Source organism: Mustela nivalis (assembly GCF_964662115.1).
Source record: "Mustela nivalis genome assembly, chromosome: 4".
Taxonomy (NCBI): domain Eukaryota; kingdom Metazoa; phylum Chordata; class Mammalia; order Carnivora; family Mustelidae; genus Mustela; species Mustela nivalis.
In genome coordinates, this window is record NC_139023.1 from 90367973 (window position 1) to 90385424 (window position 17452).

At 36.5% G+C, this 17452-nt stretch overlaps 1 protein-coding gene and 1 long non-coding RNA gene across 5 annotated transcripts in view; one reads left to right on the forward strand and one right to left on the reverse strand.

Moving 5' to 3' along the window:
* The window catches only part of LOC309862957, a 98310-nt gene extending 82633 nt beyond the window's left edge, over positions 1 to 15677 (forward strand). The window contains exons 2-3 of the long non-coding RNA XR_014310815.1: positions 14183 to 14282; positions 15490 to 15677. This is a non-coding gene — a long non-coding RNA (uncharacterized lncRNA). The remainder of the gene's footprint in view (positions 1 to 14182; positions 14283 to 15489) is intronic.
* The window catches only part of LOC309862951 (bifunctional heparan sulfate N-deacetylase/N-sulfotransferase 3), a 177887-nt gene that overhangs the window by 75200 nt on the left and 85235 nt on the right, over positions 1 to 17452 (reverse strand). For all 4 annotated transcript variants that reach the window (XM_082727397.1, XM_082727394.1, XM_082727395.1 and 1 more), the window contains exons 5-6: positions 17251 to 17436; positions 11622 to 11750 (exon numbers count right to left, since the gene is read on the reverse strand). In XM_082727397.1, the coding sequence (XP_082583523.1) occupies positions 11622 to 11750; positions 17251 to 17436 (315 nt within the window). The remainder of the gene's footprint in view (positions 1 to 11621; positions 11751 to 17250; positions 17437 to 17452) is intronic.

The following is a 17452-nucleotide window of genomic DNA, read 5'->3' on the forward strand; positions in this document are numbered from 1 at the left end:
CATAGCAGCTGCATCATTTTAAATTCTTGCATTAGGGACCACTTTGCACAACCACTAGGATATATGAGAATACCTGTTTTTCCACAACATTGTTAACGTATTTTAGCAATATTTTGAATTTTGGTCAATATGGTAGATAAGAAATAATATCAGTATATTTAACTTGCATTTTTCTTCCCATGAATGAAACTGAGCATCTTTCATGAATGAAATGACTTTCAGAAGAATCTGTCTGGATGCCATGTTGGGAGATCATTCTGCCCAAGTAATGCAAACTCTCTTGAATAAATTCTGTGATTCTGTGATTAGGTACTTTCCAGGCAACCAGATATCTCTTCAGATTCAAAGGATATGACATATACAGGCATCATAAATTAATTCACTGTCATTTACTGAAAACTATGTGCCCCCAATTTTGCAGTATACTGTGGTTATAAAACAGAATTAAGACATGATGTCTTATGGACACCTGGGTGGCTCAATGAGTTAAGCAGCTGCCTTCAGCTCAGGTCATGATCTCGGGGTCCTGGGATGGAGTCCTGCATCGGGTTCTCTGCTCAACGGGGAGCCTGCTTCCCTCTCTCTCTGCCTGCCTCTCTGCCTACTTGTGATCTCTGCCTGTCAAATAAATAAATAAATAAAATCTTAAAAAAAAAAAAAAAGACATGGGACGCCTGGGTGGCTCAGTTGTTTAAGCAGCTGCCTTCGGCTCAGGTCATGATCCCAGCGTCCTGGGATCGAGTCCCATATCGGGCTCCTTGCTCCGCAGGGAGCCTGCTTCTCCGTCTGACTCTGCCTTCCACTCGTCTGCCTGTGCTCGCTCTCACTCGCTCTCTCTGACAAATAAATAAAATCTTAAAAAAAAAAAAAAGACATGATGTCTTATATCAAGGAATGCACAAACTATTGGATGAGAAAGATAACTGGTTAAGGTACTGTGGCCAGGTTATGTTAGGGTTATGCCTGGGTGCTATGAGAATACAGAGGAGAAACTGGAGAGTGGCGGGAAGTCTTCTATAAAAAGATGATATATGAACTCAGATTTGCTGGAAAGAATCAAGTTGAACCCAGTAGTGTCCTTGAAGGCACAGAATGAAACAATAGGTCCTATTTAGGGAAACTATGGGTGGAGTGAAAGATGCATAGATGATTATTGAAAGAAGGGGAGACTATCAAAGGATTAAATAAGGAATAACAATATTCATTTCTTTAACTTAATACCTATTTTTTATTTCTTAATATCCATTCCAAAGACTTAAGGATTTATCATATTTCTTTTTTTCTTAACTGTGGAAATCAAAAGGTCTTAACCATGCTTTCTTGTAGTATGTTAAATTTCACAGTGGCAAGTAATTATGTAACTTGCAGTTAGTTGTGAAGAACATTACTGATAGAAAAATAGGGCTGATATGGAGGATAGCAAATAAATGAAATAAAATAATTTGGCTTTACAAGTTTAAAAGTCTTATCAATTTATAAGTAGCATCAACTAGATAAAAAGTGATTCTTTTATTATTTATGATTTATAGATCTTTAAATGAACATTCAACATTTTTCCCTTGGCCATAAGTGCTTATTAAAGCCTTTTACAAAAGCACTTTTTTGTCTTTTTTTTTTTTTTAAGATTTTATTTATTTATTTGACAGACAGATCACAAGTAGGCAGAGAGACAGGCAGAGAGAGAGAGGAGGAAGCAGGCTCCTCTCTGAGCAGAGAGCCTGACGTGGGAGTCCATTCCAGGACCCTGGGATCATGACTTGAGCCGAAGGCAGAGGCTTTAACCCACTGAGCCACCCAGGCAAATTTCAGGTGTGTAGCTTTATAATTTGACATCTGGACACACCACAAAGTTATTACCACCACAAATCTAGTTAACATCCATCACCATATAGTTGACCCTCTTTGGCCATTTCACCCACCTATGAACCTCCTTTTCCTTTGGTAACCACTAGTCTGTTCTCTGTATCTTTGAATATATTTTTATTTTTTGTTTATTTTTCTTAAATTCCACATTTGAGTAAAATCATATGGTATTCGTTTTTCTCTGACTTATTTTACTTAGCATAATATCCCCAAGATCCATCCATGTCGGATTTCCATGTCAGAAATGGAAATATTTTATTCTTTTTTATGGCCAAGTAGTCTTCCATTATATAAGTGTACCACATCTTCTTTACCCATCCATCTATTTCTGGACACTTAGGTTGTTTTGGTATCTTAGCTATTATAAATAATGTTGCAATGAACAAAGGAGTACATATGTCTTTTCAAATTAGTGTTTTTGTATTCTTCAGATAAATACCCAGAAGTAGAATAGCTGGGTCATATGGTAGTGTTATTCTTAATTTTTAAGGGAATCTCCATACTGTTTTCCATACTGGCTGCATCAATTTACAATCTCACTAACAGTGCATAGGGTTCCCTTGTCTATATATCCCTTCTAACGTGTGTTATTTCTTGTCCATTTGGTCACAGACTTTCTAACAGGGGTTAGGAGATAATCTCACTGTGATTTTGATTTGCATTTCTCTAACATCAGTGCTGTTGAGTATCTTTCCATGTGCCTGTTGGCCTATGCCTGTATGTCTTCTTTGGAGAAATATCAGTCCCTGAAGGAGAGTCCCTGCTGTCCTGCCTCTCCAGTGGATGCTTTAAGGGTTGTAAATGAGTGTCCTTTATCTATCATCTATGTGCTTTACAAATTGGGTGTTTGGGGCTGGTTTCTGGGTCAAGTGCATTTGCACACAAGCCATTTAAGAGTGGGTTTTCCATTCTCCACAGTTTTGTAATTTTCCTGAACATAATTCCCATTGGTTTTCAAAGTCTGTTGTGTGTGGGGGCTGTTTCTCCTGTGTAGGATCTGAGGGTTGGAATGCCTCATGTGGAGCTTTGATCTGCCACTTCTCAGGAAAAAGTTCTGTATCCTTCATATCCCTCTTGATTGTGACTTGCTGTGGCTGGGGTGTTTTTATTCCCTCAAGAATCCATGTCTCTGCTTCTGTTTCCCTTAATGCTACCCTTTTATTGGCTCAGGTCATGTACATGTGTGTGTACATATATATACATATAGTGTATGTGTATATATATATGTGTGTGTGTGTGTGTGTGTGTGTATATATATATATATATATATATAATATATAATATACATATAATGTCCATGCTATTGGGAAATAAAAAGAAAATTGGGTTTCTCAACAGAATACTACAGAAAAATTAGGTGATTGAATAGATAAACTCTGTGGCTTTCTTCAGCTTTAACTGTCCACTGTTCCATGTCAGGCTAATTCATCATCATGTGTGAAAACTTACCACCATTAAGGGTCAGTTAAAAATTTCCTGGATCATGAATTTCACTTAGTTATAAGCAGAGAATCTTCCAGAATGTAGTCGTATAAAACCAGTCTTGTTGTTATTCACCTTTGGATATACCGTAAATCAAGCAATGCTCCCAACTATTCATGTATTAAGGCAATCATTTTAAAAAAATTAGTGACCTCTTATTACATTCAAGAGATTGATCTAGACACAGTGGGGAACACGAAAATGAGACACACATAGATCATTCCTGCAAGAATGTCTCCTTATATTAAAAAAAAGATGAAAACTCAAATAATCAAGTGATGAGGTAGGTGTTAGGTGACATATGAGACTTACAGATAGAGAACAACTGGAACTGAGTAAATACTAATTCTATCCTGGATAGGTCATAAATAATATAACATAAATTATGTTTTTAACAGCTGAATGTATTCTATTATGGGGAAACATAATTTGCTTTACCAGTACCCCATTTCCCCCTTTTTGGTCAATTAAGTTCATTCATTTATGAATTTTTTTTTTTAGTGGAAGTCATAAATAAGCAGCACTAGCAGAGAAGTACTTTATAGTCTATAGAAGACACATTCAGACAAAGGAGAAGAATTTGAGCGTTTGTATTAAAGCATGATGGCAAGATCTGGATTAGTAATTCTAGTGTTTATGGACCCTAGAGTTGCTAAGACTCAGAAGAACACTTTAGGTCCCATGGGCCCTGATTGTTCAGTTGTCTGCAGACAACACACCCATTGCTTGAGGTAACCTGAGTGAGTCCCTCATCCTTACACCTGAGGAACTCAATGAGAGCAAGTCTTTATAGTGAAGAGAAATTACATATGTGAAACACAGTATATAACAGTATGTAATTTAGCCCCAGCCAACTCATGAAGTAGGTCCTACTTATGTTTTTGATTTGAGAACTATCTTACTAGCATGCAGATTTCCTTTCCTTTTAGATTCATTGTCTTTTTTTCATATCAGGTTATTAGAAGAGCTAGTTTCTCTTTCTCAATATATGTTAAATAAAAATTAGGTATAGGACATCATGTTTAAACATGGGAATGGTTTTGGAGATGAAAGACACATTTTCTACCACAAGAAGCAAGCAGACTAATAGTAAACCCACAGTTACAGTGGTACTGTGGAGAGAGTCTGCAGAGCATGCTATGGGAACAGAAGGCTGGCCAGAGTAGAGTAGAGGCCGGCTTAGCATTTTAAAAGCTAAAGTAGTTACCTCTACTTTAAACTCCAGTTCAAGTTACAGTTCTCTGGTCCCTAAGAAAAAAATTTATTATTCTCATTGTTTTTTAAATCCTACTGCAGATCTGAGTTCATTTTCAATTCTGATACCTTGATCTTAGGTCCATGATGTCTATAGCAGTTTTTAGTAATCCATGATTACCAACATTATTTTTCCATTTTCTTCCTTCGTAGTATTTCCCAAATCTGCCTGATCTTAAGAATCAACTGAAGCTCATGATAAGTATTCAGGTACCCCAAAATACTCCCTGAAGATTCTGATGCATTAAAGTTTGGATTTTTTTTAAAAAATCAAGTGTCTCAGGTAATACTCATTATTAGGCATGTTCAGGAATTATTTTTCTACTATCTAAAGTTATTATTATCATTTATTTAATTTTTAATAATGGGTTTTCTGTTACCCTTACAATTTTTTGCAGGATTAATAAATAATTAGGAAAGAAACAAAATTTTCCATTAGGAAAAATAGTTGCTTCCTTTTAGATGACTTTATAGATAAGCACACATAACCCCTACTCATATAAGTTATAGTTTTAAAAATATTTTTCAGTGTTAATTTTTCAGGGTTAATTTCTGTATTTACAGCTATGTTGTGTGAATTTTGTTTAACTTTCATTGTAATCCACTCAAATATGGCTTTTTGTTCCAAATAGGCTTTTGTTCCATTTGAATTCCAAGCAAATGTGGTAGGAGCATGAAATCTCATGACTCTTTTGGATTAATAAGTGAGGCAAGCACTGACTTTATTATCAAGTATGTTTAAGGGAGGCCAAGCATCCCACAGATATCCATTGTTAATGACTCAATACCTAGCATCTGTTTATTAAATAAGAGCAGAAGCAAAGACTCAGAACAATTTGTAATTAGAAATAAGGACACTGGAGCAGGAAGGTGGTATCTTTTTTCAGAGCTATACAAGATAATATGGCTTCCACAAGAACAATCATGTCTAATCTAGAACTATCCCATTTGTCACACCAGTTAGGTATTTTTCTATCTTCTTAAGATAGGTGGAACAGGAAAATCATGTTAAAATATACAGTATACTCTTACTAGCTCCTTTTCTATGACAATATCTGTCATAGATTTATAGTATTCTATTTGTTGAGGGCAGTGTAGTCACTGTCGATGAATATTTTTTGTCATCTTCATAAGTTTCAGTTCTTAATATCCTTCTCCATAGTATCTTATAGGTATGTAAAGTAAGTAGACTTTTTAAAAGGGTATAGGAAGGTACTTGTAGCACCATGAATTGATCAGGAATATTCGTGTCTGAGTATAGTGTATGCTTGGTAGAAATTTTGTCTATAGCTAACAGCAACTCCAGGATAATTCCAGTGTCTCTCTCCTCTGGTATATCCATAAAGTCATTCTTGTTACCCTCCTGAATCAATCAAAAAAGAATTCAGAATCTGCTACTTAGCAAATGGGCTCCAAAATCTGATTCAGTACACTGACAGAGAGCTCCCATTTCTTAGTGGTGTAGAGTCAAATTAGCAAAGACCATGAAATTAATAAATAAGAACAGAATGCCATTTATTAGTTTAACATGGGAAATTGTAAATTATGGAGGGGCTGAAATATTTGAATATGTACAATTGGAAGGGATCTTCTTCTGGTAGGCAGGTTACACAAGAAATATTCACCAACTGAAAGATCTATAATAAAATTGCACTGCAAATTACTGTTCTAGTGAGTTCAAGTTCTTATGATTGACATATTATTTTCCTATAGGAAAGTGAACTATAATCAAGAAGTCACTAGGGGCGCCCAGGTGGCTCAGTGGGTTAAGCCTCTGCCTTTGGTTCAGGTCAAGATCTCAGGGTCCTGGGATCAAGCCCTGCATCAGGCTCTCTGCTCAGTGGGGAACCTGCTTCCCCCTCTCTCTCTGCCTGCTGCTCTGCCTTCTTGTACTCTCTCTCTCTCTGTCAAATAAATAAATAAATAATAAAATCTTAAAAAAAAAAAAGTTGTCACTTTGTGAGTTTAGAAACAGACACACACACAAAAGAAAAAAATTCTTAATTTCTTTGTGGTCCTTGGATCAGATAGCCTGATGGGCCCACCTCCCAACTGTACCTAAACTTCAAAGTCAATATATTAACCAAAATCTCTGTATCCAGTGCATATAAGAAGAGGTGTCTAGGCCTGTGATATTGGAAATATCATTTGGAGAAGGCTGAGGTTTTCTCTCTCTTAGATATTGCTAATATTTGTTTTTATCTATATTAAATTTATTTGGTGAGGACTTTTTTCTTTAACAATAAAAAATACTTTGGTAACAGAACATTTCAGGCTTGAGTGTTATTCTGTCTTCACTGTGATGTATTCTGGTTTAACTCTGAGAGGTGCAACTCTGTTGCAGCTACCTCTCACCCAGATACTGGCAAAACTTACTGTAGCACCTTGATACTATGTTGACACGTGGGCAGAAAACTTAAAATACGCTACTTAAATTCCTTAAAGTTTGTATTTTACTTAAAGTTTATATTTTAAACTTAAACTTATATTTTAAACTTAAAGTTATATTTTACTTAAAATTTATATTTTCTTTTTTTTTAAAAGATTTTATTTATTTATTGGACAGAGAGAGAGGGATCACAAGTAGGCAAAGAGAGAGGGAGAAGCAGGCTCCCCGCCAAGTAGAGAGCCCGATGTGGGGCTCAATCCCAGGACCCTGAGATCATGACCTGAGCCAAAGGCAGAGGCTTTAACCCACTGAGCCCCCAGGCACCCCTCTTTATTTTCATTTCATCTCCAGCGTATTTGAATATATTTGAGACATAGGTATGTTTCAAATACACCTATGCCTTTTTGCATGTTGGAAAACTCATTCAGCATTCTCAGAAAATGGCACTTCTAATCAAGGACTAGGGTATTACTTAAGCTTATAATGGCTATCATTCAAATCCACTATAATTAAATTTCATATCTTTCCTGCAGCTAATACGTACTATGGTTCCATCAAGGTTTTCTCATTCTTATTCTGACCTGGAAAAGGGTGCCATCTGACAAATCAGTAGCATGCCTCACTGCACCTGGACCTCTCTTAATTTTAACACAGATTTACCCAAACATGTAATTTTGGGATGGATAATTAATGTGAAACAGGTCACTCCTCCTCAGTCTGCTCTGCAAGGCAAACATCACTAACTAATGATAGTGGTCTTCTCTTGGGTGAGAGACTTGAGCTAAGTTTTACAAGTGGGCTTCTCAACCAGAAATCTCCAGGTGACACTAGTTGCTTCCAAAAATTGGAGTTGGCATATCAGATGAAATTAATTTGGATTCCATCCCTATCTTATGGTGTCTGACAAGGATCTTTCAATTTTGAATTCCAGCATTTATCCGAAAGTAATTGTCTACTGAAAGTTTTCTGAATCAGGAAAGCACAAGTTCTCTGGAAATTTTTTTTCCCTCCCCTTTATTCCCTGTGGATTTTCTCATCAAGAAAAACAAAACTGCCAATATTATCTATAAAGGCCTGAAAAGCAGCTAGGTTTGCTAAACATTTAAAACATTTGCCCAGCTAATTATCTCAAATTAGTATCCATGATTCATACAAGATTTACTGTAAGATTTTTAAAAAATAATTTGGGGGGTGCCTGGGTTGCTCAGTTGTCAAGCATCTGCATTTGGCTCAGGTCATGATCCCAGAGTCCTGGGATCGAGCTTCTTATTGGGCTCCCTGCTCAGCGGGTCGTCTGCTTCTCCATCCCCTTCTGTCCCACCCGCCCCCACCCCCGCTTGTGCACTCTCTCTCTGTGTCAAATAAAATAAAATAAAATAAAATAAAATAATTATTAAAAAAGAAAAGAATTTGGTTTTGAAACAGTGAAAAACACTTCTTATAAATCTCTTGTATATGAATGACCTAATATTGAATTTCTTCCGTGTTAAATGAACCTAATTTCCTCTAGGAAGTTCAGAAAATATAATACCACTAGGAATTTATTTTTTTTTTTAATTTTATTTATTTATTTGACAGAGAGAAATCACAAGTAGATGGAGAGGCAGGCAGAGAGAGAGAGAGAGAGAGAGAGAGGGAAGCAGGCTCCCTGCTGAGCAGAGAGCCCGATGCGGGACTCGATCCCAGGACCCTGAGATCATGACCTGAGCCGAAGGCAGCGGCTTAACCCATTGAGCCACCCAGGCGCCCCACCACTAGGAATTTCTTAAGCACCAAAGCAACAATTGGGTAAAAGAATCAAAGAGGGGTCACCTGGGTGGCTCAGTCAGTTAAGTGCCTGACTCTTGATTTTAGCTCAGGTCATGATGTTAGGGTTGTGAGATCAAGCCTCAAGCCAGGCTCTTTACTGGATGGTGGAGTCTGCTTAAGATTCTCTCTTTCCGGGCTCCTGGGTGGCTCAGTTGGTTAAGCAACTGCCTTCAGCTCAGGTCGCAATCCTGGAGTCCTCGGATCGAGTCCCACATTGGGCTCCCTGCTCGGCAGAGAGTCTGCTTCTCCCGCTGACCTTTCTCCACTAATGTTCTCTCTCCCTCTCTCTCTCAAATAAATAAATAAAATCTTAAAAAAAAAAAAAAAGATTCTCTCTTTCCTTTTGCCCTTACTCCCACCCTGGCCTCCAAGCCTGGCTCATGCTCTCTCTCTCCCTTTCTCTCTTTAAGAAAAAAAAGAAAGAATCAAATAGACATTATCTGTTCATAGTCATATTGCTCTATGATGAAAGGAAATATAAAATGTAAGAACTGTATACTTTACAGATTAAAGGGTCTTAAAATAATTAGTGAAAATTTTAACTTATTAAAAATATTTTAACTTAGTCTTTAGTTCATAATCAAGTATTTGTTTAACTCTTTTACCTGTGTATTACTGGCTGAGTTGACCAAAAAAAAGAAAGAGAGAGAGAGAGAGAGAGAGAGAGAGGAAGAGGAGGAGGAGAAAGCCGTAAGAGATGATTCCAAAGATGCTTCCATTTGTAAAGAATAGATATGTTAGAAAAATCAGATTACTTCTGATGTATAAATCAGAATTGCTTACATTTTGGGGGTATGAAGATGGATAAACTTGCAAAAGGGGAAATGGCATACTGCCTGAAATCATCTTGAGTTTTGAATACACATGATGATTTTTCCCAAAGATGTGTCGCCCTTATGTCTAATCTCATTTTCTAGAAGCTAAGAAATAAATATAGTCATTAAATACAAGAAGATGATGAAAAATACCTGTAATTTTATTTGCAAGACCTGTAAAATTAGGATCCAGAATGGGGCTTCTCAAATTTTATTCTCTTTATTTCTATCTTCTTCAACTTTTATGCTAACAGGCTTTTTTCATATTTGGAAAATTAGACTTTTTCATCTTTAATATTGCTAATGCCAGAGGCAAACCCATACAACTGATAAATAAACCTAATTTTATTTTTTTATGTTAGTGATATTCAGAAGGGAAATAAAACCCCTTCTTTTCCTTATACACCTTACTTCAGTTAGTTTGTCTTTTTCTACACATATTTATCACACTAGCCTCCGGCAGATATATGCGCAAATGGTTATTGTAGAGCTGGCACACAAGTATTAAGAAGTGAAGGAAGAAGAGCAGCAGCCAATTAAATAGGCTGCTCTGCCGGGCCTGAGAACTAACAAGACAAGCTCTCGCATAAATGTATCCAAAATGACCATATTTACTCACCTAATTCCTCTTTCACTTTGCTTATACCTTTACTTTAAATAGGAAGGGGAAAAAATAGAATCACAGTGTTAATGGTCATTTAAATGAGAAAACTGGTCCACAGTGGGAACAGGAGAATTTTGCAGGTAAAAAATCTTGTTCTTTGGAAAAATGTCTATTCATGTCTTCTACCCATTTTTAATTGGGTTATTCATTTTTTGGGTGTTGAGTTTTATAAGTTCTTTATATAAAGAAGACAGACAGATGGCTAATGGACATATGAAGAGATGCTCATCATCACTAATCATCAGGGAAATACAAAACAAAACTACATGAAATATCACCTTATACCTGCCAGAATGGCTGTAATCAACAAATGAAGAACCAACAGGTGTTGGTGAAGATGTGGAGAAAGGAGAACCCTCTTGCACTGGATGCAAAATGGTGCAGCCAGTCACTCTGGAAAACAGTATGGAGATTCCTTCCTTAAAAAGTTAAAAATAGAACTAACCTATGATCCAGTAATTATACTACTAGGTATTTACCCAAAGAATTTAAAAATACTAATTCAAAGGGATACATGCACCACAATGTTTATCAATGTTTATAGCAGCATTATCTACAGTAGCCAAATTATGGAAAGAGCCCAAATGTCCATTGATGTATGAATGGATAAAGAAGAGGTGGTGTGTATATATACTGAGTAAGATATATATATAATATATAATATATAATACATATGTATATATATACATATATATGACTATTACTCAGTTATAAAAAAGAAGGAAGTCTTGCCATTTACAACGATGTGGCTGGAGTTACAGAGTATTATATGAAGTTAAATAAGTCAGAGAAAGACAAATACCATATGATTTCACTCGTGGAATTTAGGAAACAAAACAAAGCAAAGGGAAAAAGACAAACCAAGAAACAGACTCTTAACTATATAGAACAAACCGATGGTTAGCAGGGTGGGGGGCATCATGTGATGAGCATCAGGTGTTGTAGGGAAGTGCTGAATCACTATGTAGTACATCTGAATAACATTATGCTCTTTGTTAACTGAATTTAAATAAAAACTTTTAAAAAGACCTTGTTCTCCATAAAAGAAAGAAATCTTTGAATTCTGAACACTTTTTAATGCAAAGGAGGTCCTAGAACACTCTCCTGGCTTTCCATAAGTTCCTCATGTCACTGCTACTTGTAGAATGAGTTTGCCTCCTTCTCTAGATTTGGTTCCAAATTGAATTTTTTTCTGTTTTGGAGCTAGAACTTCATATCGAGTTGGCTGAAACTACCCAAAATCTGGCCTTTTTGTCAGGGTAATTTTCAGCCACCTGATCATTTTTCACCTTTAAAATTTTTTTTTTAATTTTTTTTAATTTTGAGATTAACTCAAAGTACTTACTGGATTGAGAACCACAGTGAAGAAAAGTTCACCTCCTTGGATACTCTTGTCTAGCTCTTTAGGACCTCCTGGATATTCCTTGTAGAAAATTGTGTGAGTGAAAAGCCCACAGGTTTGTCTTGGAAGAACCTGAAGGAACAAAAAACAAGTAAGGAAAAAGTCCCTTCGACCAATTAATTTGTTGAAACTTGGGTTTTTTCTCATGGAAGTTGTTGATGCATAAGCTGGTGTCATTTTATTCAACTCTTAACTAAGACCCAGAAAATCCTTCACACTCTAGGAAAGCAAAAATGACATCAGCACAGAAAGAATACTGAAGAAAGTTGAAGAAATATTTTAAAACTAAGATAGACTTTGAATTATTTTAGCCGCTTATTTTAAATCTCCAAGTCAATACTGCTGCTATGAAGCCTAGTATGTTCCAGCATCTTAAGAAATAAAAAAGAAGTGAAAATGAGACTTTAAAAATATTGGAATTGTCTACCCTGTAATCTAGTAGGCAAAAATTTTAAGGATAATACTTTCTGCCAAATTCTACACATGCACTAGAAAATGAAGTCAATCATTAACAATCTGATTCTTAAGAAATGGCGGTATTATGCTGAGCGAAATAAGTGAATCAAAGACAATCATCATATGGTTTCACCTGTACGTGGAATATAAGAAACAGGGCAGAAGGCCATAGGAGAAGGGAGGGAAAACATGGGAAGTCATCAGAGAGGTAGAAAAACCACGAAAGACTCTTAGCTATAGGGAACAAGCTGAGGGTTGCTGGAGGGGAGGCAAGTGGGGGGATGGGGGAATGGGGTGATGGGCACAAGGACGGCACATGATATGATGAGCACTGGGTGTCATGTGCTATCGATAAATTATTGAACTCTACATCTGAGACTAATGATGTACTATATGTTGGCTAATTTAATTTAAATTAAAAAAAAAAGAAATGATATTTTAAATTAGAACAAATATTTGAGACACAAATCATAGCATCTTTTTTAGTCTGGAAGAACAACTGCCCCAGATTTTAAGTCTGAAGGCTGCCAGTTCCAAAAGTTAAAAAGAGATTATGCTTTTGACTATTAACTTTTATAAGCCGCCATAAACAAAATGATAAAACATCACTTAGGAGAAAGCTTTGTTTTCCTCCTTTGTATATGAAAACCATTATTTGTTTCAATTATACACATTCATGATAAGGATTTTTTTTTCAATTTCTCAAAGCTTTTCTGGTAAAATAACAGTGCAATTATAAAAGAAAGTGTGAATTAATGCTGTGCAGGATGGTATAATCTTTAGCTATATCTTATATAATGACTTTGTAATGACCTGTGTTTCTCACTATATACTTGAAGGAATAGTCAATTAATGAATATACTTTGGAGAGATACCGGCTTACAGAATCTTAAACATGCAAGTTTTCTGCTTATTGTACTCAGTAAATTGATCTTCATTTTTTGGTCTTTATTCTTAAAGCACATTTGGCTCCGTAAGTGCTTTCAAAATACTACCTATGTAGGACTTTTCATGCTTTGCAACCCTCTACAAATATACTAGTTCTTTTTCTTTAGTTTCTATATTATAATAAATTTCAATCTCGTCCTTGAAAGTTTTCTTACAAAAAACACAATTCTTAGCTCAATCAGTATATCATACATTGCTGTGTAAATTGGAACTTCATATATCCCATTTATTTTTGTAAACTGGTCAAATATCCTTGAGAGCTGTTCTATCTTCATGAAATAGTTAAATGAACTTCAATTTATTGCCGAGTATTAACTCTGGTGATATTTATGTTTAAAAGTACCACATTCTTACAATGTTATACACAAAATCAATGGCAAACAAGAACCCAGTGCAAAGATATTCTAGCTGAATTAAATATATTCCCTAAAAATTCATGAAAATATCATTCTCCAGGAAATCAAAGCTTTATATAGCATTTGTTCATTTTTAAAAACAAGTACATATTCTTAAACTCTATGTAAGTCCATGTGGGAGAACACAAAGATACATTCTTTCTACTCCCGAAGAATTTAAGGTATACTGGAATAAAGAGAAATACTCCAAAGCTAAATAAATACCCACAGGTGATTAAAAGGTAGGCTAGTTTTACATTTTAAAAGTGCATGATTCTGAATCACTTTCGGGATTCAGCTTAAGTATCTTGCCTGAAAAACTCTGGAAACATAAAGAGCTATCTTTGGGACTTGATTGTCTCGCTGATTCTATGCAAAATGGAGAGAGAAAAGAAATTGGGATTTTGTCTATTTCTCAAATTATTTGAGTTTGAACACAGAGAAGAGGACGTGCAAAGGCTTTACCCTTCACCTCTGGGAAGGATCGCACCTGCCGAGAGGGTAAGAGCTAATGTGAGCCCTCAGATGATCAGCAGGCCACCACAGGAGGGTGAGGAGATACTCAGAATGTGACAGGGTCATATTCCATTGTCTAACTCACTGAGCTCAATGCTACAGGACACTGAACATATTCCTTCAAATAGCTTTCTTGTGTTAGAGAAGGAATGAGAGAGGGTTTGTTGATTGTTTTTTGTTTATTTTTAGGTGTTTTGCTAGGGACTGTCCTCTAGAACTGATTCTAGGAGTGTGACATTATCAAATTCAGCTTGGAGACATTGAGGAGACTATGGAAACCTTCCTGACAGTAAGTGGGAGATGGTTAAGAAAGCCTTAACCAACAAGAATCTTGACCAATTGGACCTGAAGCCAATATCCTGTACTTAAGGCCTAAACCTAGAGCAGCTGTCAACAAATGCTTTTAGGAGTTACCAGTTAAGACCATCTAGGAGGCTTCCAGCAGGGTTAATAGGAAACTTTATCAATGGGCATCTCCATTAGAAACAGAAAGCGGACAATCAGGATCTGTAGTCTAATTGTTTAGAGGGCTCTGGCTTTCTCCAGAGAGTCACATTTAGCAACCAGGGGTTAGGGTAGAGAATCCTGTTTTTTTCTTAATTTCTTACTGAATGAAGATCGAATTTGTCCAGCAGACAGTGCACTAAGACTGGAAACTCAGAGACTCTGGTTAGGGTACAAATGCCTTGAAATGTCATAGGCTTTTATATTTTTGTGGAGTTATAAAAGGATCTGTTATGGGAATTCACAGGAGAGCAGGCTTGAGCTGCTCAGCTGTTGTACACCAAGATGCTTTACAATAAATTATAGGACATGGAGTTGATATTGAGGAATAAAGGGAATAAGAGTAGGTAGAGAGTGATCAGAAAATCTTTTGAGGAAGAAAAAATAACAAAGATATGGCCACAGCAATACTGTTTTAAAAATTTTTGGCTGGAGTGAGTCTGTATTAGCTACAGGAAAGTAGAAGGTAGAAAGGTAGATTTAGACTAAACTGTTTTCAGGTACCTGAAGATTAAGTTAAGGGGTGTGGAGACAATTGGGTGTATCAAGGTTAGGAAGGCCAAAATGACAGCAGTGTTCTAAAAAGAATTAAAAAAAAAAAAAAAAAAGACTCCCAGTATCTGTGGAACAGGCTATAGTGTGGGGGGTAAATGGAAGCTATAAACAAAGTAGGAGCCAGCAGCACATTTTACACGTGAAACCAAGGCAGTGAATTAAGTAGTGGGAAACTAAGGGGAATAAAAATGCATTGTAAAGGAATTATTGTTGAAGTGCAGAGGCTGGAAGTTGGAGGGCCGTGGCCAGCATCATGTCCGAGTTGCAGAACTGAATCAGGAATAGCAGGATCAATAACAGCTGGCTTGAAGGGAAGTAATGCATTCAATTTAAGGCCTTTGGGATTTGATTTATGAATATTAAAAAAAAGTTTCCCTCATCTCATAAAACAAAATATGGGTGTGATTTTTTTTTTCTTCTTTTCATTCTCTTCCTAGGAGAGCATACTGGCTCTTGTGGTCTTACTTGCATCTCTATTTGGATGACTCCAAGCCATGTTCTCTTTCTTTTGCTGCACAATCAATGGCCTGCTGAGCATTTCCTGCTTGAAAATTCTCATCCAAGAGCCCACAAAGCAAATATAGAGGGTTTCCATGGATTGCTACACAATTGGAGCCATAGGAACAATTCCATCAAAACAGAGCATTTATTACCTGTAAGGTTTGTGCATTTACAGTACAGTTAAAATATGTTTTTGGGAGAAACAAAAAATGAACATATCCCATGGGACACAGCCAAGCAAATTTTCTGGCAGTATTGGCAGAAACAGAAACAAAAGAGGACAATGTTTAATAAAATCCTTAGAGACTTAGATTCACTGTTCTACCAACACTGCATATGATTTAAAAATGGCAGGAAGTACAGACACTCTTCAATTATAACTCAGGTCTTCTAAACGCTCTCTGGTCAACAGGCTGGCAGTTGAGGCATAGTGAGTTTATCTTCAGTAAAGAAGGGCAGACTGGGATGAAATAGAGCCATTATGTCCCCACCTAGGATTTACAGCAGTTTTTATTGAGGGAAAAATCAAAATGCGAGATGATCCAACTTAAATGTCATCATCCATTCTGTAATTTTTGCAGACATTGGAAAACTGTCTGAAAAGAAGTCAGTTACTCCTAATTCTAGAGTAGAGATCTGGTCAGACATAGTCTGACAGGGTGTAACAGTGCTTCATCGCACAGTGTTTTTCTCTGTAGTATTCCTTCCCAGGATGAGTCTAAATCAGGGAGCCCCTTCCTAATGTCAAAACTCTTTGGGTTTTCTAGTATGGAAAAAAAAAAAGTTGGATTTAGTTCCTTTGGGAGGCCTCACAAAGTATTAAGTAATAACATATCTTGACAATAGGCATGTGTCACCATTGTAAAACAAAACAAAACAAAAAACAAAAACATTAGGGAAGCTTTGGAGAGAATTTGACAGTGGATGAAAATGACTTAATTAACATTGTCTGTTGCATTTGTACTCTATATTATGATCTGTTGGTAATTACGCAGGGCTTCATGTGTGGCTTCTTGTTGTAAGTAGTCGAGTTTTTCTTTGTTTGCTTGGTCTGACATGATAAAGAGAAGAACAGTTTGACTTGTAAAAGAGCAGCACGTTAACATAGGGAGAGTTGGTTTTCGTTTTACGTACTAAACAACTTAAAAAAATTTTTTTTAAAGATTTTATTTATTTATTTAACAGACAGAGATCACAAGTAGGCAGAGAGGCAGGCAAAGGGAGAGGGGAAGCAGGCTCCCTGCTGAGCAGAGAGCCCACTGCAGGGCTTGATCCCAAGACCCTGAGGTCATGACCTGAGCTGAAGGCAGAGACTCAACCCACTGAGCCACCCAGGTGCCCCTATTTTATGTACTAAATAACTTTTTGAAGAGATGATGGCTTCCATAAATTACCAGCAAGATATGTTGTTTCCTTAGTATTTTCACATCAGTTTCTGGTTAATAGTATCAGTTAAAAAAAAAAAGAAAGAAAGAAAGAAAGAAAGCATTTTGTATTCAAAGAATTGTGCAGAAGTGACTTTAATTAAAACATCCTCTGCTTAGATGCTTAGATATGAGAAATATACTTCCTGCAGTAGGAAGCTTTTCCTATAGTTAAGAGCTCAACATTTTGCTCTTCTCTTTTGTTCTTTCTTCAAATGAAGAATGTAAATCTTAAAAAATTAGTTCTACCCTATGCATACCAGAGAGGCTCACCATGATGTTTTTGTGGATGAAGCCCCTCCGGTGTCTGGCTGGTTTCAGATGCGGATATTCTTCTGTGCTGGTGATTCTAATATTCCAAACCTTCTTCCAAGCCTCGTAAAGCTGAACATGTACAGGGTAGACGCCCGAATGGTGAGGGGCCACTGCGTAGCCCATGTCGGTAGGAATGCCGTGCTCCTGAGACCAAGCAAAT